At 49.9% G+C, this 20,894-nt stretch overlaps 1 protein-coding gene across 1 annotated transcript; it reads left to right on the top strand.

The window, feature by feature from the left end:
* The first annotated feature begins 1,846 nt into the window (after window positions 1–1,846).
* Window positions 1,847–8,738, top strand: CLDN7 (claudin 7). Its single transcript, XM_075262048.1, has 4 exons — window positions 1,847–2,078; window positions 6,007–6,171; window positions 6,274–6,358; window positions 8,121–8,738. The coding sequence occupies exons 1-4, from the start codon at window positions 1,856–1,858 to the stop codon at window positions 8,293–8,295; spliced, it is 648 nt and encodes a 215-aa protein (XP_075118149.1). The 5' UTR covers window positions 1,847–1,855; the 3' UTR covers window positions 8,296–8,738.
* Window positions 8,739–20,894: the final 12,156 nt, after the last annotated feature.

Here is a 20,894-nt window from a genome sequence, read left to right as displayed (position 1 = left end):
TAGCAGTTATCACAGTGATCTGGTGACCATTAGCAGTTATCACAGTGATCAGGTGACTATTAGCAGTTATCACAGTGATCAGGTGACTATTAGCAGTTATCATAGTGATCTGGTGACTATTAGCTGTTATCACAGTGATCTGGTGACCATTAGCAGTTATCACAGTGATTTGGTGACTATTAGCTGTTATCACAGTGATCTGGTGACTATTAGCAGTTATCACAGTGATCTGGTGACTATTAGCTGTTATCACAATGATCTGGTGACTATCAGCTGTTATCATAGTGATCAGGTGACCATTAGCAGTTATCACAGTGATCTGGTGACTATTAGCTGTTATCACAGTGATCTGGTGACTATTAGCTGTTATCACAGTGATCTGGTGACTATTAGCAGTTATCACAGTGATCTGGTGACTATTAGCAGTTATCACAGTGACCTGGTGACCATTAGCAGTTATCACAGTGATCTGGTGACTATTAGCTGTTATCATAGTGATCAGGTGACCATTAGCAGTTATCACAGTGATCTGGTGACTATTAGCTGTTATCACAGTGATCTGGTGACTATTAGCTGTTATCACAGTGATCTGGTGACTATTAGCAGTTATCACAGTGATCTGGTGACTATTAGCAGTTATCATAGTGATCTGGTGACTATTAGCTGTTATCACAGTGATCTGGTGACTATTAGCTGTTATCACAGTGATCTGGTGACTATTAGCAGTTATCACAGTGATCTGGTGACTATTAGCTGTTATCACAGTGATCTGGTGACTATTAGCAGTTATCACAGTGATCTGGTGACTATTAGCAGTTATCACAGTGATCTGGTGACTATTAGCAGTTATCACAGTGATCTGGTGACTATTAGCTGTTATCACAGTGATCTGGTGACCATTATCAGTTATCACAGTGATCTGGTGACCATTAGCTGTTATCACAGTGATCTGGTGACCATTAGCAGTTATCACAGTGATCTGGTGACTATTAGCTGTTATCACAGTGATCTGGTGACTATTAGCAGTTATCACAGTGATCTGGTGACTATTAGCTGTTATCACAGTGATCTGGTGACTATTAGCAGTTATCACAGTGATCTGGTGACTATTAGCAGTTATCACAGTGATCTGGTGACTATTAGCAGTTATCACAGTGATCTGGTGACTACTAGCTGTTATCACAGTGATCTGGTGACCATTAGCAGTTATCACAGTGATCTGGTGACCATTAGCAGTTATCACAGTGATCTGGTGACCATTAGCAGTTATCACAGTGATCTGGTGACCATTAGCAGTTATCACAGTGATCTGGTGACCATTAGCAGTTATCACAGTGATCTGGTGACTGAGGTCCAGGTATCTCCTAGTGATCTGGTGACCATTAGCAGTTATCACAGTGATCTGGTGACCATTAGCAGTTATCACAGTGATCTGGTGACCATTAGCAGTTATCACAGTGATCTGGTGACTGAGGTCCAGGTATCTCCTAGTGATCTGGTGACCATTAGCAGTTATCACAGTGATCTGGTGACTGATGTCCAGGTATCTCCTAGTGATCTGGTGACTGATGTCCAGGTATCTCCTAGTGTTCTGGTGAGTGATGGTCAGGTATCTCCCAGTGATCTGGTGACCATTTGCAGTTTTCCCAGTGATCCGGTAGCCGGTGATGTCATCCTTTGTTTACTCTTTGCCCTCCTTCTATTTCCCTTCTCTCGGTGACGTCAGCAGTTTCTCTCTCGCCTGGTTACTTTGTATCAGTCTCGGGTTAGGTGACGTCACCGGGCTGGGGGCGGGGCTCTGTATAAAGGTGCCGCACCTGGCTCAGGTGAGTTTAGTTTCGGGATCTTTGCAGAGATGGCCAACTCCGGGCTGCAGATTTTAGGCTTCCTGATGGCGCTGATCGGTTGGATCGGGCTGATCGCTGCCACTATTATGCCCCAGTGGCGGATGTCCTCGTACGCCGGAGACTCCATCATCACGGCCGTGGCCATATACCAGGGGCTGTGGATGTCCTGCGCCACCCAGAGCACCGGCCAGATCCAGTGCAAGGTCTACGACTCCATGCTGCAACTGGACGGTAAGGGGGGGGGGGGGGGGTCCTGGCTACTGGGGTGGGGGCATGACTACTATAGGATCTATAGGGGGGGGGATGACTGCTATAGGGGGGAGGGGCATGACTGCTATAGGATCTATAGGGGGAGGGCATGACTGCTATAGGATCTATGGGGGGGGGGTGACCGCTATAGGATCTGTCTGGAGGGGGGGTTATGACTACAGGATCTGTATGGAGGGGGGGGTTATGACCCCTATAGAATCTGTATGGAGGAGGGGCTATGACTACTACAGGATCTGTATGGAGGGGGGGGTTATGACTCCTATAGGATCTGTATGGAGCGGGGGGTTATGACTCCTATAGAATCTGTATGGGGGGCAGGACTACTACAGGATCTGTATGGAGGTGGGGGGGGGGATATGACCCCTATAGGATCTGTATGGAGGGGGGGGGTTATGACTCCTATAGAATCTGTATGGAGCGGGGGGTTATGACTCCTATAGAATCTGTTTGGGGGGCAGGACTACTACAGGATCTGTATGGAGGGGGGGGGGATATGACCCCTATAGGATCTGTATGGAGGGGGGGGGTTATGACTCCTATAGAATCTGTATGGGGGGCAGGACTACTACAGGATCTGTATGGAGGGGGATATGACTCCTATAGGATCTGTATGGGGGCGGATTCACTTGTGCTGTATACTACGCCTATAGACTTCTACTACTACTTCAGTCATCACTGTATTATTGCCTTGGAGTCACCTATGTGGCAGGTGTATAGTGGGCATCATGCCCAGGCTTGGCAGGGGTTGCCCTCTTTGCCCTTATTGCCCCTGGGGCTGCAGTGGGTCCCCAGTCATACTAAGTTCTGGGGCGGTGGCCATATCCCTGTGAAGGCGCAAACCAGTTATACTGGTTCTTAATAGAGCTTGTGCTTCTCCCCTCCCCCACTGGCACTGAAACTGGAGCTAAACTGGGGCCAGCTGGGAGTGCTGGTGTGTACAGTGCCCTGCTGCACCCTCCTGTGTCCTGGCGCACCTGCTAGTCAGCGGGCCAGCGGGCTACCGTTATTCGTTATCTCCCTCCGATAAGTCCTTCAAAGCCTTGATAAGCAGGTTATCTGAGGGCTGGAACCGCGGCGATAGCAGAGCAACACTGTGCCGCTATACGTGTGTGTATATACCTGCCGGAAGTGCTCTCTATATACACTGCTAAATACCAGGGCTGTATATAGAACCCCACTATAGACAGCCAGAGCCTACGTGTGTGTATATAGATGTAATACTGCAAGTACACCAGAGCGCTATATATATATATATATATATATATATATATATATATAATCTCACTCTACAATACAGTACCTACGTGTGTGTATATACCTGCCGGAAGTGCTCTCTATATACACTGCTAAATACCAGGTACCTATGTGCCTCTGTTATGCCATAGGTAGGCTACCATAGATAGCGGTAGTAATGCAGTTACACCAGGGCTGTATATGTAACCCCACTGTGTGTGTGTGTGTCAGGGCTGTATATGTAACCCCACTATAGACAGTCAGGTACCTACGTGTGTGTATAGAGGTAGTAATGCTGTATATGTAACCCCACTGTGTGTGTGTGTGTCAGGGCTGTATATGTAACCCCACTATAGACAGTCAGGTACCTACGTGTGTGTATAGAGGTAGTAATGCTGTATATGTAACCCCACTAAAATCAACAAGCTTTATTGGCACGTCCGAATGGATATTTGGCATTGCCAAAGCTAGTAAAGTGTGTGTGTGTGTGTGTGTGTGGGGGGGGCCTGATTCGGGGTATAACAGTCTATGGAGTCTCATCTTCACTCACTTAGTTGGTGACCGCTATATGGGGAGGTGGGGGTGGGGCGGGTGGTTTGGGGACAGTCGGGTACCTGTGTGTATAGAGGTAGTAATGCGGTTACACCAGGGCTGTATAGTCAGGTACCTCTATACCAGTGCTGTTTATGTAATGGCGCTATATGGAGGTGCCCGCTTGTGTACTGAACGCTATAACGCTTTGGATCTTATGTGGAGAGTCTCGGTCACTTTGCAGGTCTGGGGTCCAGGCTTTGAATCAGATGTTGGATGTTCTCCCTGTGTCTTGTGGCTTTCCTTTGAGGTTTCCAGTTTCCTCCCACATCCAAAAATATACTGATGGGTGACTTGTTACCTTTGTGGGGGCCACTGACTCCCCTACCACATGACCCTCCCTGCAACGAGCCCCCGAGAAAAGAGAATTACAGATGTGTCATGGTTGTATCTGCAGTGTGTAGACTATATCATAACTAACCTCTGCCCACGACTTCGTCTGCGTGTTGTTACTGAACTTGTTCCTCACATTGTGCCTGTGATTGTTCCGGCATGTCAGCAGTTTGCTGGGACGCCATATAATGAGTGTATTTTTGGTGTCACACATATAACCTACCATGATGAAACAAGTGGAAGATGTCCTGTACATATCACTACCTGGGGGGACCGACTGTCTTATGTAATGGCCCCCACATCATCACACCAGCAGGGGGCAGTGTGTCCTGTACTTAGGACCATCAGTCGGTCCCCCCTAATAGTCCTATGTGATGGCCCCCATATAACTTAACCAGCAGGGGGTAATGTGTCCTATACATATCACTACTTGGGGGGACTGACTGTCCTATGTGACAGATCACTGAGCTGTTGGTGTCCTCCTAGTGGGGCATCGTGTGTTGCCTAAGAGTAGGGTCCAGACTGAAGCATTCAATCGACCCTGGACAGACTGGGCAATGATGGGACGTGTAATGGTTGCTGTTGAGTTCTGCAGCAGACTGTCGGGGAGTGTTTTCTATCTTTGTCACTGTACATTATACAGTAATGACTTATAATGCCTGTGGAGCATTCCTTTGTGTAATGGGGAGGGGGGGGGGGGGGGTCGGTGTTCCTCATTCTCCCGCTCACTGACTTCAGTTTCATAGAAACTCCTCACCTTCTCCCCCCTCCTCCTGATCCACACCCAGGTGTCTCAGCACACGGAAGTGTTGCCAGTCTCTCTGGTCCTCGTCACACGGCTGACTCACCTTCCAGTGTCACTGTCAGCTTCACACATGTAGTAATGACTGGGGGAGGAGCGGGTGACTTGGTCCCTGGTGGGTGGCTATGGGACCATGGGGAGCATTCTCTTCTCTGCTTGGTTCCTCTAAGCCGCAGATGACAAATTGTGGCCTGCTGAATAATTGTCTGACCCACGAGAAGATGCCAAATGGCTAGTAGAGTGGATCCGACTGTATTAAGCTTCTACGTTTGTGCAAAATTGAAGTTTCAATATGAAAAGGTTAATTTTTCAATCTGATGAGAAGCTTTTCATTAGCATCAAGGTTGGCTGGAGGCCTTGTCCGAGTTCTTACTCTTGGCCCATTGTGTATTTGAGTTTGACTCTCCTGCTCTCAGGTGAAGTTTCCCTCCGGAATGCAGAACTTGTCTCCTCCTGTGAGGAATGTATGGACTGTTAGGACGTGTTGTGTTATAGGGGCGTGCGGGCGGGTGGGGGGAAATGTTTGGTCTTGGTCATGATGGTGGGGCTTCCTCCTACACAAGCTGATGAGGCCGGAGCTGCTCTTCCATGTCTTCCCCTTCCGCGGAGGTTCCCTATTGACATGTAGCCTGCAGATATCCAGGCTCTCCTTGCCCATCGCTCTATTCATAGATTAAGAGTCAGTTGCTTTGATGATGGCTCGTGATAGATTCTGCGTCCACCTTTCTATAGATGATAGATTGTAGTTCTCCAAATGGTGTGCTGCTGCAATATGCAGTCCCATGTATGAGGATGGGCAGGGACGTCACTGGAATCCTGCTCACTGTGGGCTCATGTATGCTGGAGACTCCTCCGTGAGATGTTGGGGACATGTGGGGTGTTGCCGATATGACTGTTTGCTTTACTTCTATCATGACTCTTGTCTTGCAGCCGCACTTCAGGCCACCCGAGCCCTCATGGTGCTTTCTCTCGTGGTCGGCATCTTTGGCATGGCCATTTCTGCTATGGGTATGAAATGCACCAAATGTGGAGGAGATGACGCTGTGAAGAAGGCGCGGATTGCCATGACTGGAGGCTTTGTCTTCTTGCTTGCCGGTGAGTTCTGGTCATTCTGTGGGTGGTTTCCACCAATGAGATATGAAGCCTCAGGATGCCACGTATTATACACACGTTCTGACTCCAGAATTTTGTCTTCAGGTTTGGCCGCCCTTATCGCTTGCTCCTGGTATGGCAATCAGATCATCCGGGATTTCTACAACCCGCTTACACCAATCAACACAAAGTGAGTACTTTCTTATATACAGTTCTTCCATGCCGTTCTCCATAGACTATTGAGCAGGGGTGCTCGGCACTTCAGGTGGAAGGGTCAATGGTCCTAGCTGCATGGTGAGACTCCTGTAACCTGCACGTATTTAGGTAGGACCTAAGAGCAGGGATTGTTCTCAGGTCACCAGGAGTAGACGGGGTGCCTGACCACACACTGACTCTAGGAGAAGAGGGGGTGGGTCTAGTACCACAGATGTCCAGGGAGAGGGCTTGTAACTCTACAGGGTTAACGTTTGCAGCTGCTACCTGGTAATATACTGTAGGAGATGAATAAAGTAATTGAACCCTTCAGAATGACCGATCCAGCATAGCCTGACTGTCTATAGCATAGCGGCTTGGATACAACCGATCTAATCGTTGTGCTTGGTCGATCCCTTCTAGTTCTGGTCTTCTCCACCAAACCCCTCCTGTAGTTGCTAAGATGGTAAAATATTAAGGCACTTTGGAAAGACGTTCATTGACCCCTCCATTGGATGGGAAACACAAATGACTTTACAATGACTTTCATCTTCTGTTGAGTCCTGCTTTCATTTTCTGTCGAAGACGATGGAAGGCCCTGGCAGGAGAAGTGATCAGCGGGACTTCTTTATGGGTGCACAGTCTGTCCACTACCCCGGGGGGCTGTGAAGTGGGCAGGGGTTCCAGGACACTAGTTCCGTCCTGCCATCACAGGTCCACAAGGTTTACTACAGTAGGGTTTCAATGGTGAGGTAGATGCCTTCTATTCTCATCTCTCAGGCTATAGGAAGGGAAGCGGTAGTCAGATCAGGCCGCTTCCTCATGTCGCTATTCTGGCCCCCGGTTATTTTTCATATTGATTACCTATCCACCTTAGAATTCTTCATCTTCTCAATGATCACATGGTGACACCCCGAGGCAGTAAAGAAAACCTCCCCCCACCAGGCTGCACAGTTAGGTCTGAGGTCTTGGTGGAGGGGGGACCTGTTGTCTGTGCTTGTTCCAATTTTGCCTTCTTTGATTCTGGCAATGTTCTACGGTCTGTACAGAACATCAAGGTGTTGCCATGTAAAGTTGAGGCCATCATGTTTTGGTCAGTACTGGTGTCCTTCCATGATGGACAGACTTGGTGAGTGGCTTCTCATAGTGGACACGTCAGAGGGTTGTGGCGTCTTCTGCTATTCCCTACTGTTGGAGTCATGGGATAATCTAGAGGACACCCATTCCCAGAGGAGCAGCTCTAGCCTAGTAGTTCACAAGGCCCTTTCTTCCCCCAATCTGTGCAATCTTTCTAAATCTCTTGGTTCCTGTGCCAGTTGGGCTGTTTTGAAGACAGCCATATTGTACACCAGCCTTAATAAATCTGCCCCATTGTGTGCAGTGGATGGGACACTAGGCCTCGAGCTTTTGTAACCAGCTCCATGTATTCTGGAAGTTAGAACCTTGAGGCCTGGCCACACTACAGACTTGGCAGTAACCAGACTGGGCCTTTGTGTAATGGTAAAGCCTGTGTAACCCTACACTCAAAGTCTCTGGTCACTAGGACCCATGGAGAGGACTTGAACATAGGAGTTCACTGACTTTTCTCCCAGCACTATGAATGTTCTCCTCACTTGCCATGAATGGTCTCCCCACCGGTGCCTTGGTGTCGTACAGGCTGTTGTGTAGAATTCTATTCTCTTGTGCTTGATAACTGATCTCTCCAATGAAGACCTGTTTGTATCTCATGCACTTCTGACCAGCCATGGTTTTCTTTGCAGGTACGAGTTTGGTGCTGGGGTGTTCCTTGGCTGGGCCGGCTCTCTCCTAGTAATCCTTGGAGGCGCTCTTCTGTCCTGTTCATGTCCTCGCAGAAATAGCTACAAGAACAAGGGTTATCCCAAGGGTGGAGGAGCAAGAACCAAAGCCTCCTCCACCGGCAAGGACTATGTCTGATCCCACGCGTGTACTCGCCAGTCTCGTAGGTTCTGTCATTGGTCCCACACTGCAGCACTTTGACGTAATCTGTGCAGGTGGTCGCTTGGCGGCCTCATCCTTCAGGTGAAGACGAGCAACATCTGTTGGGTTCCAGTGAAAGACTCCTATGTCTCCCACATGGGTTGGGTGCGGTGTGCGGAGCACAGGTGGCTGCAGCGTTACTACCAGTCTTGCATTTTACTGACTTTATCTTGTCCCAGTCTCTACAAGTCTCTTTTGTCCGGGGAGGGGTGGGTGGGGGTTGGAAGTCGTCTGTGCTGTGAGGGTCCATGCTCTAGGAGGGAGGTGGACAGGGATGACTGTATACTGTGAGGATCCATGCTCGGTGCCTTATTACCCTTCTTAGTGACGACTTTTTATTAGACCTATTATTTTTTTGTAAATAAATGTTTTGAATAGAAGTTGTTGTTGGAGTTTGTTTCCTCGCTGCAGCGCCCCTCTCATCTGTAAGCTGGTACTACAGCTCATTATTCCCTGTATATACAGCCTCCTTGAGTGCACCACCTGCAGTCCCAGGGTACAATAAATGGGACTGGCTGGAGGCATCTTCTACAGTGTGGGATGGTGGTCGCGTATGGACTGGGCCATCTAATGCTCATTCCAGACTTCCTGCTATAGTCCATGTTCTCAGTCATCATGGTGACTGGGCTGCCATCTTGTGAAGAGAACATACATAAGATGTCTGCATACAACTCGTAAGCCAGAGGAAGATGTTGCACCCAATATGGCCGTGCAGAAGAATCTCCTGAAGACGAGGCAGATGGTGCACAATCACCCCTGTACAGCCGAGGAGCGCCCGCTATCTGTACACCCTTACGTGTTCATGTCGTGATAACCTTCACAATGTCCAGGTCTTACTGGTGCTCGCTCTGCTATAGATTGCCCACAAGTCCGGCCTGTATAGACTATGGGGATGGACATACAATCCACAAGCGCCGCGTCCACTCGTGGGAATTCTCGACTTCCACATGTCAGGATAGAATTTAAAAAATCTGGTACTTGTGTGTGAAGTTGGATTTACAGATTGTAAGAGCCAACCGCTAATTCAGCAAACGATGGAAGAGCCATGTGATGAGCAAAGAAATGGAGCACTGGTCACAAGTGCACTGGCGTCTGATGGACAATATGTAGGGACTCCTGCTTCCCTGGTCCTATCGCCCCCAAACTACTATGACTTGTCCTCATTCTGTACATGGACGTGTCTGTAATAACACAACCCCTTTATAAGCTATGCTACCTGTCTTCAGAGGGTTTCCTCTAAAAGCCCGTCCTGCCTGAGGACAAAGTCCTTACTGTCATTGTACCACGTGGTCCTGTGCCAATGCTCCATGTAGATCAGCCACTTCGTGTAGGACATCTGATTGCTCCTCGGTCACTTCCAGGTCAGTCCGATCTCCTCCCTTAATCTACTGCAGATAGAAGACCCCTGTACACAAGCTTGTCCTCCACCAATCCCATAGAAGGGTCACCTGTACGGAGTGGGCTCTACTATGGCTACTGTCCTCTCACCCTTCTATCTGACTTACTCTACCAATCTCTCCCTGGTGCTTCTGGTCCATTGTATGTACCAAGGCCTCTGCTCATCTCCTCGCTCCCCTGCTATTCTGTCAGCAGTCTCTTCTCCCAGAGATTACTAAGAGCTGTAGGCGCGGTGTGAGGAACATCATCCCATCGTATCTGTGTATAGGGAGCAGAGAAGCGGGAGCTGTCCGCAAATACTTCCTGCATTATTCCCTATAGAAGTCTGAATACAGGTGAGATCAATCCGGGACAAGCCAACCGAGATGGCAGGACACAAGCCACAATCCGGGACTGTCCTGCAGAATCTGGGAGGGTTGGGAGGTATGTACTATGAGGTACAATACTGTGCGCAGGGACCACTATGGGACATAATACTGTGCGCAGGGGCCACTATGGGGGATAATACTGTGTGCAGGGGACACTATGGGACATAATACTGTGTGCAGGGGCCACTATGGGACATAATACTGTGTGCAGGGGCCACTATGGGACATAATACTGTGTGCAGGGGCCACTATGGGACATAATACTGTGTGCAGGGGCCACTATGGGACATAATACTGTGTGCAGGGGCCACTATGGGACATAATACTGTGTGCAGGGGTCACTATGGGACATAATACTGTGTGCAGGGGCCACTATGGGACATAATACTGTGTGCAGGGGTCACTATGGGACATAATACTGTGTGCAGGGGCCACTATGGGGGATAATACTGTGTGCAGGGGCCACTATGGGACATAATACTGTGTGCAGGGGTCACTATGGGACATAATACTGTGTGCAGGGGTCACTATGGGGGATAATACTGTGTGCAGGGGTCACTATGGGACATAATACTGTGTGCAGGGGCCACTATGGGACATAATACTGTGTGCAGGGGCCACTATGGGGGATAATACTGTGTGCAGAGGCCACTATGGGACATAATACTGTGTGCAGGGGCCACTATGGGACATAATACTGTGTGCAGGGGTCACTATGGGACATAATACTGTGCGCAGGGGCCACTATGGGGGATAATACTGTGTGCAGGGGACACTATGGGACATAATACTGTGCGCAGGGGCCACTATGGGACATAATACTGTGTGCAGGGGTCACTATGGGACATAATACTGCGTGCAGGGGCCACTATGGGACGTAATACTGCGTGCAGGGGCCACTATGGGACGTAATACTGCGTGCAGGGGCCACTATGGGACGTAATACTGTGTGCAGGGGACACTATGGGGGATAATACTGTGTGCAGGGGCCACTATGGGACATAATACTGTGTGCAGGGGCCACTATGGGGGATAATACTGTGTGCAGGGGCCACTATGGGACATAATACTGTGTGCAGGGGTCACTATGGGACATAATAATGTGTGCAGGGGCCACTATGGGGGATAATACTGTGTGCAGGGGCCACTATGGGACATAATACTGTGTGCAGGGGCCACTATGGGACATAATACTGTGTGCAGGGGCCACTATGGGGGATAATACTGTGTGCAGGGGCCACTATGGGACATAATACTGTGTGCAGGGGTCACTATGGGACATAATAATGTGTGCAGGGGCCACTATGGGGGATAATACTGTGTGCAGGGGCCACTATGGGACATAATACTGTGTGCAGGGGTCACTATGGGACATAATAATGTGTGCAGGGGCCACTATGGGGGATAATACTGTGTGCAGGGGCCACTATGGGACATAATACTGTGTGCAGGGACCACTATGGGACATAATACTGTGTGCAGGGGTCACTATGGGACATAATACTGTGTGCAGGGGCCACTATGGGGGATAATACTGTGTGCAGGGGTCACTATGGGACATAATACTGTGTGCAGGGGTCACTATGGGACATAATACTGCGTGCAGGGGCCACTATGGGGGATAATACTGCGTGCAGGGGTCACTATGGGCCATAATACTGCGTGCAGGGGTCACTATGGGGGATAATACTGTGTGCAGGGACCACTATGGGACATAATACTGTGTGCAGGGGCCACTATGGGACATAATACTGTGTGCAGGGGCCACTATGGGACATAATACTGTGTGCAGGGGCCACTATGGGGTATAATACTGTGTGCAGGGGCCACTATGGGACATAATACTGTGTGCAGGGGTCACTATGGGACATAATACTGTGTGCAGGGGCCACTATGGGACATAATACTGTGTGCAGGGGCCACTATGGGACATAATACTGTGTGCAGGGGCCACTATGGGGTATAATACTGTGTGCAGGGGCCACTATGGGGTATAATACTGTGTGCAGGGGCCACTATGGGACATAATACTGTGTGCAGGGGTCACTATGGGACATAATACTGTGTGCAGGGGCCACTATGGGACATAATACTGTGTGCAGGGGCCACTATGGGGTATAATACTGTGTGCAGGGGCCACTATGGGACATAATACTGTGTGCAGGGGTCACTATGGGACATAATACTGTGTGCAGGGGTCACTATGGGACATAATACTGTGTGCAGGGGCCACTATGAGGTATAATACTGTGTGCAGGGGCCACTATGGGACATAATACTGTGTGCAGGGGCCACTATGAGACATAATACTGTGTGCAGGGGCCACTATGGGACATAATACTGTGTGCAGGGGTCACTATGGGACATAATACTGTGTGCAGGGGCCACTATGGGACATAATACTGTGTGCAGGGGTCACTATGGGACATAATACTGTGTGCAGGGGCCACTATGGGACATAATACTGTGTGCAGGGGTCACTATGGGACATAATACTGTGTGCAGGGGTCACTATGGGACATAATACTGTGTGCAGGGGCCACTATGGGGGATAATACTGTGTGCAGGGGCCACTATGGGGGATAATACTGTGTGCAGGGGCCACTATGGGACATAATACTGTGTGCAGGGGCCACTATGGGGGATAATACAGTGTGCAGGGGCCACTATGGGACATAATACTGTGTGCAGGGGTCACTATGGGACATAATACTGTGTGCAGGGGCCACTATGGGACATAATACTGTGTGCAGGGGTCACTATGGGACATAATACTGTGTGCAGGGGTCACTATGGGGGATAATACTGTGTGCAGGGGCCACTATGGGGGATAATACTGTGTGCAGGGGTCACTATAGGACATAATACTGTGTGCAGGGGCCACTATGGGACATAATACTGTGTGCAGGGGCCACTATGAGGTATAATACTGTGTGCAGGGGCCACTATGGGACATAATACTGTGTGCAGGGGTCACTATGGGACATAATACTGTGTGCAGGGGTCACTATGGGACATAATACTGTGTGCAGGGGCCACTATGAGGTATAATACTGTGTGCAGGGGCCACTATGGGACATAATACTGTGTGCAGGGGCCACTATGGGACATAATACTGTGTGCAGGGGCCACTATGGGGGATAATACTGTGTGCAGGGGTCACTATGGGACATAATACTGTGTGCAGGGACCACTATGGGACATAATACTGTGTGCAGGGGTCACTATGGGACATAATACTGTGTGCAGGGGTCACTATGGGACATAATACTGTGTGCAGGGGTCACTATGGGACATAATACTGTGTGCAGGGGTCACTATGGGACATAATACTGTGTGCAGGGGCCACTATGGGGGATAATACTGTGTGCAGGGGTCATTATGGGACATAATACTGTGTGCAGGGGCCACTATGGGGCTTAATACTGTGTGCAGGGGCCACTATGGGGGATAATACTGTGTGCAGGGGCCACTATGGGACATAATACTGTGTGCAGGGGCCACTATGGGACATAATACTGTGTGCAGGGGCCACTATGGGATATAATACTGTGTGCAGGGGCCACTATGGGACATAATACTGTGTGCAGGGGTCACTATGGGACATAATACTGTGTGCAGGGGCCACTATGAGGTATAATACTGTGTGCAGGGGCCACTATGGGACATAATACTGTGTGCAGGGGTCACTATGGGACATAATACTGTGTGCAGGGGCCACTATGGGACATAATACTGTGTGCAGGGGTCACTATGGGACATAATACTGTGTGCAGGGGCCACTATGGGACATAATACTGTGTGCAGGGGCCACTATGGGGGATAATACTGTGTGCAGGGGCCACTATGGGACATAATACTGTGTGCAGGGGCCACTATGGGACATAATACTGTGTGCAGGGGCCACTATTGGACATAATACTGTGTGCAGGGGTCACTATGGGACATAATACTGTGTGCAGGGGCCACTATGGGACATAATACTGTGTGCAGGGGTCACTATGGGACATAATACTGTGTGCAGGGGCCACTATGGGGGATAATACTGTGTGCAGGGGCCACTATGGGACATAATACTGTGTGCAGGGGTCACTATGGGACATAATACTGTGTGCAGGGGTCACTATGGGACATAATACTGTGTGCAGGGGCCACTATGGGACATAATACTGTGTGCAGGGGCCACTATGGGGGATAATACTGTGTGCAGAGGCCACTATGGGACATAATACTGTGTGCAGGGGCCACTATGGGACATAATACTGTGTGCAGGGGTCACTATGGGACATAATACTGTGTGCAGGGGCCACTATGGGACATAATACTGTGTGTAGGGGCCACTATGGGACATAATACTGTGTGCAGGGGCCACTATGGGACATAATACTGTGTGCAGGAGCCACTATGGGGGATAATACTGTGTGCAGGGGCCACTATGGGACATAATACTGTGTGCAGGGGCCACTATTGGACATAATACTGTGTGCAGGGGCCACTATGGGACATAATACTGTGTGCAGGGGCCACTATGGGACATAATACTGTGTGCAGGGGTCACTATGGGACATAATACTGTGTGCAGGGGCCACTATGGGGGATAATACTGTGTGCAGGGGCCACTATGGGACATAATACTGTGTGCAGGGGCCACTATGGGACATAATACTGTGTGCAGGGGCCACTATGGGACATAATACTGTGTGCAGGGGCCACTATGAGGTATAATACTGTGTGCAGGGGCCACTATGGGACATAATACTGTGTGCAGGGGTCACTATGGGACATAATACTGTGTGCAGGGGCCACTATGAGGTATAATACTGTGTGCAGGGGCCACTATGGGACATAATACTGTGTGCAGGGGTCACTATGGGACATAATACTGTGTGCAGGGGCCACTATGGGACATAATACTGTGTGCAGGGGTCACTATGGGACATAATACTGTGTGCAGGGGCCACTATGGGACATAATACTGTGTGCAGGGGCCACTATGGGGGATAATACTGTGTGCAGGGGCCACTATGGGACATAATACTGTGTGCAGGGGCCACTATGGGACATAATACTGTGTGCAGGGGCCACTATGGGACATAATACTGTGTGCAGGGGTCACTATGGGACATAATACTGTGTGCAGGGGCCACTATGGGACATAATACTGTGTGCAGGGGTCACTATGGGACATAATACTGTGTGCAGGGGCCACTATGGGGGATAATACTGTGTGCAGGGGCCACTATGGGACATAATACTGTGTGCAGGGGTCACTATGGGACATAATACTGTGTGCAGGGGTCACTATGGGGGATAATACTGTGTGCAGGGGTCACTATGGGACATAATACTGTGTGCAGGGGCCACTATGGGACATAATACTGTGTGCAGGGGCCACTATGGGGGATAATACTGTGTGCAGAGGCCACTATGGGACATAATACTGTGTGCAGGGGCCACTATGGGACATAATACTGTGTGCAGGGGTCACTATGGGACATAATACTGTGTGCAGGGGCCACTATGGGACATAATACTGTGTGTAGGGGCCACTATGGGACATAATACTGTGTGCAGGGGCCACTATGGGACATAATACTGTGTGCAGGGGCCACTATTGGACATAATACTGTGTGCAGGGGTCACTATGGGACATAATACTGTGTGCAGGGGTCACTATGGGACATAATACTGTGTGCAGGGGTCACTATGAGACATAATACTGTGTGCAGGGGTCACTATGGGACATAATACTGTGTGCAGGGACCACTATGGGACATAATACTGTGTGCAGGGGTCACTATGGGACATAATACTGTGTGCAGGGGTCACTATGGGACATAATACTGTGTGCAGGGGTCACTATGGGACATAATACTGTGTGCAGGGGCCACTATGGGATATAATACTGTGTGCAGGGGTCACTATGAGACATAATACTGTGTGCAGGGGTCACTATGAGACATAATACTGTGTGCAGGGGTCACTATGGGACATAATACTGTGTGCAGGGACCACTATGGGACATAATACTGTGTGCAGGGGTCACTATGGGGGATAATACTGTGTGCAGGGGCCACTATGGGACATAATACTGTGTGCAGGGGTCACTATGGGACATAATACTATGTGCAGGGGCCACTATGGGACATAATACTGTGTGCAGGGGTCACTATGGGACATAATACTGTGTGCAGGGGCCACTATGGGACATAATACTGTGTGCAGGGGCCACTATGGGGGATAATACTGTGTGCAGGGACCACTATGGGACATAATACTGTGTGCAGGGGCCACTATGGGACATAATACTGTGTGCAGGGACCACTATGGGACATAATACTGTGTACAGGGGTCACTATGGGACATAATACTGTGTGCAGGGGCCACTATGGGACATAATACTGTGTGCAGGGGCCACTATGGGACATAATACTGTGTGCAGGGGCCACTATGGGACATAATACTGTGTGCAGGGGTCACTATGGGACATAATACTGTGTGCAGGGGCCACTATGGGGGATAATACTGTGTGCAGGGGCCACTATGGGAAATAATTCTGTGTGCAGGGGTCACTATGGGACATAATACTGTGTGCAGGGGCCACTATGGGACATAATACTGTGTGCAGGGGTCACTATGGGACATAATACTGTGTGCAGGGGTCACTATGGGGGATAATACTGTGTGCAGGGGCCACTATGGGGGATAATACTGTGTGCAGGGGCCACTATGGGGGATAATACTGTGTGCAGGGGCCACTATGGGACATAATACTGTGTGCAGGGGCCACTATGGGGGATAATACTGTGTGCAGGGACCACTATGGGGGATAATACTGTGTGCAGGGGCCACTATGGGACATAATACTGTGTGCAGGGGCCACTATGGGACATAATACTGTGTGCAGGGGCCACTATGGGGGATAATACTGTGTGCAGGGGCCACTATGGGACATAATACTGTGTGCAGGGGCCACTATGGGACATAATACTGTGTGCAGGGGCCACTATGGGGGATAATACTGTGTGCAGGGGCCACTATGGGACATAATACTGTGTGCAGGGGCCACTATGGGGGATAATACTGTGTGCAGGGACCACTATGGGGGATAATACTGTGTGCAGGGACCACTATGGGACATAATACTGTGTGCAGGGGCCACTATGGGACATAATACTGTGTGCAGAGGCCACTATGGGACATAATACTGTGTGCAGAGGCCACTATGGGACATAATACTGTGTGCAGGGGTCACTATGGGACATAATACTGTGTGCAGGGGCCACTATGGGACATAATACTGTGTGCAGGGGCCACTATGGGGGATAATACTGTGTGCAGGGGCCACTATGGGACATAATACTGTGTGCAGGGGCCACTATGGGACATAATACTGTGTGCAGGGGCCACTATGGGACATAATACTGTGTGCAGGGGTCACTATGGGACATAATACTGTGTGCAGGGGCCACTATGGGACATAATACTGTGTGCAGGGGCCACTATGGGACATAATACTGTGTGCAGGGGTCACTATGGGACATAATACTGTGTGCAGGGTCCACTATGGGACATAATACTGTGTGCAGGGGTCACTATGGGACATAATACTGTGTGCAGGGGCCACTATGGGACATAATACTGTGTGCAGGGGCCACTATGGGGGATAATACTGTGTGCAGGGGCCACTATGGGACATAATACTGTGTGCAGGAGCCACTATGGGGGATAATACTGTGTGCAGGGGCCACTATGGGACATAATACTGTGTGCAGGGGTCACTATGGGACATAATACTGTGTGCAGGGGCCACTATGGGGGATAATACTGTGTGCAGGGGCCACTATGGGACATAATACTGTGTGCAGGGGTCACTATGGGGGATAATACTGTGTGCAGGGGCCACTATGGGACATAATACTGTGTGCAGGGGCAACTATGGGACATAATACTGTGTGCAGGGGCAACTATGGGACATAATACTGTGTGCAGGGGCCACTATGGGGTATAATACTGTGTGCAGGGGCCACTATGGGACATAATACTGTGTGCAGGGGCCACTATGGGGTATAATACTGTGTGCAGGGGCCACTATGGGACATAATACTGTGTGCAGGGGCCACTATGGGACATAATACTGTGTGCAGGGGTCACTATGGGACATAATACTGTGTGCAGGGGTCACTATGGGGGATAATACTGTGTGCAGGGGCCACTATGGGACATAATACTGTGTGCAGGGGCCACTATGGGACATAATACTGTGTGCAGGGGCCACTATGGGACATAATACTGTGTGCAGGGGCCACTATGGGACATAATACTGTGTGCAGGGGTCACTATGGGACATAATACTGTGTGCAGGGGCCACTATGGGACATAATACTGTGTGCAGGGGCCACTATGGGATATAATACTGTGTGCAGGGGCCACTATGGGGGATAATACTGTGTGCAGGGGCCACTATTGGACATAATACTGTGTGCAGGGGCCACTATGGGGGATAATACTGTGTGCAGGGACCACTATGGGACATAATACTGTGTGCAGGGGCCACTATGGGGGATAATACTGTGTGCAGGGACCACTATGGGACATAATACTGTGTGCAGGGGTCACTATGGGACATAATACTGTGTGCAGGGGCCACTATGGGACATAATACTGTGTGCAGGGGCCACTATGGGACATAATACTGTGTGCAGGGGCCACTATGGGACATAATACTGTGTGCAGAGGCCACTATGGGACATAATACTGTGTGCAGGGGTCACTATGGGACATAATACTGTGTGCAGGGGCCACTATGGGACATAATACTGTGTGCAGGGGCCACTATGGGGGATAATACTGTGTGCAGGGGCCACTATGGGACATAATGCTGTGTGCAGGGGCCACTATGGGGGATAATACTGTGTGCAGGGACCACTATGGGACATAATACTGTGTGCAGGGGCCACTATGGGACATAATACTGTGTGCAGAGGCCACTATGGGACATAATACTGTGTGCAGGGGCCACTATGGGACATAATACTGTGTGCAGGGGTCACTATGGGACATAATACTGTGTGCAGGGGTCACTATGGGACATAATACTGTGTGCAGGGGCCACTATGGGGGATAATACTGTGTGCAGGGGCCACTATGGGACATAATACTGTGTGCAGGAGCCACTATGGGGGATAATACTGTGTGCAGGGGCCACTATGGGGGATAATACTGTGTGCAGGGGTCACTATGGGACATAATACTGTGTGCAGGGGTCACTATGGGGGATAATACTGTGTGCAGGGGCCACTATGGGGGATAATACTGTGTGCAGGGGCCACTATGGGGGATAATACTGTGTGCAGGGGCCACTATGGGACATAATACTGTGTGCAGGGGCCACTATGGGGGATAATACTGTGTGCAGGGGCCACTATGGGACATAATACTGTGTGCAGGAGCCACTATGGGGGATAATACTGTGTGCAGGGGCCACTATGGGACATAATACTGTGTGCAGGAGCCACTATGGGGGATAATACTGTGTGCAGGGGCCACTATGGGACATAATACTATGTGCAGGGGTCACTATGGGACATAATACTGTGTGCAGGGGCCACTATGGGGGATAATACTGTGTGCAGGGGCCACTATGGGACATAATACTGTGTGCAGGGGTCACTATGGGGGATAATACTGTGTGCAGGGGCCACTATGGGACATAATACTGTGTGCAGGGGCAACTATGGGACATAATACTGTGTGCAGGGGCAACTATGGGACATAATACTGTGTGCAGGGGCAACTATGGGACATAATACTGTGTGCAGGGGCCACTATGGGGTATAATACTGTGTGCAGGGACCACTATGGGACATAATACTGTGTGCAGGGGCCACTATGGGGGATAATACTGTGTGCAGGGGCCACTATGGGACATAATACTGTGTGCAGGGGTCACTATGGGGATAATACTGTGTGCAGGGGTCACTATGGGACATAATACTGTGTGCAGGGGCCACTATGGGACATAATACTGTGTGCAGGGGCCACTATGGGGTATAATACTGTGTGCAGGGGCCACTATGGGACATAATACTGTGTGCAGGGACCACTATGGGGTATAATACTGTGTGCAGGGACCACTATGGGACATAATACTGTGTGCAGGGGCCACTATGGGACATAATACTGTGTGCAGGGGCCACTATGGGACATAATACTGTGTGCAGGGGCCACTATGGGACATAATACTGTGTGCAGGGGCCACTATGGGACATAATACTGTGTGCAGGGGCCACTATGGGACATAATACTGTGTGCAGGGGTCACTATGGGACATAATACTGTGTGCAGGGGCCACTATGGGACATAATACTGTGTGCAGGGGCCACTATGGGATATAATACTGTGTGCAGGGGCCACTATGGGGGATAATACTGTGTGCAGGGGCCACTATTGGACATAATACTGTGTGCAGGGGCCACTATGGGACATAATACTGTGTGCAGGGGTCACTATGGGACATAATACTGTGTGCAGGGGCCACTATGGGGGATAATACTGTGTGCAGGGGCCACTATGGGACATAATACTGTGTGCAGGGGCCACTATGGGACATAATACTGTGTGCAGGGGCCACTATGGGACATAATACTGTGTGCAGGGGTCACTATGGGACATAATACTGTGTGCAGGGGCCACTATGGGACATAATACTGTGTGCAGGGGCCACTATGGGACATAATACTGTGTGCAGGGGCCACTATGGGACATAAT

Source organism: Leptodactylus fuscus, unplaced genomic scaffold (assembly GCF_031893055.1).
Source record: "Leptodactylus fuscus isolate aLepFus1 unplaced genomic scaffold, aLepFus1.hap2 HAP2_SCAFFOLD_839, whole genome shotgun sequence".
In the NCBI taxonomy this organism is placed as follows: Eukaryota; Metazoa; Chordata; class Amphibia; order Anura; family Leptodactylidae; genus Leptodactylus; species Leptodactylus fuscus.
This window is presented reverse-complemented; position numbering and strand designations above follow the sequence as displayed.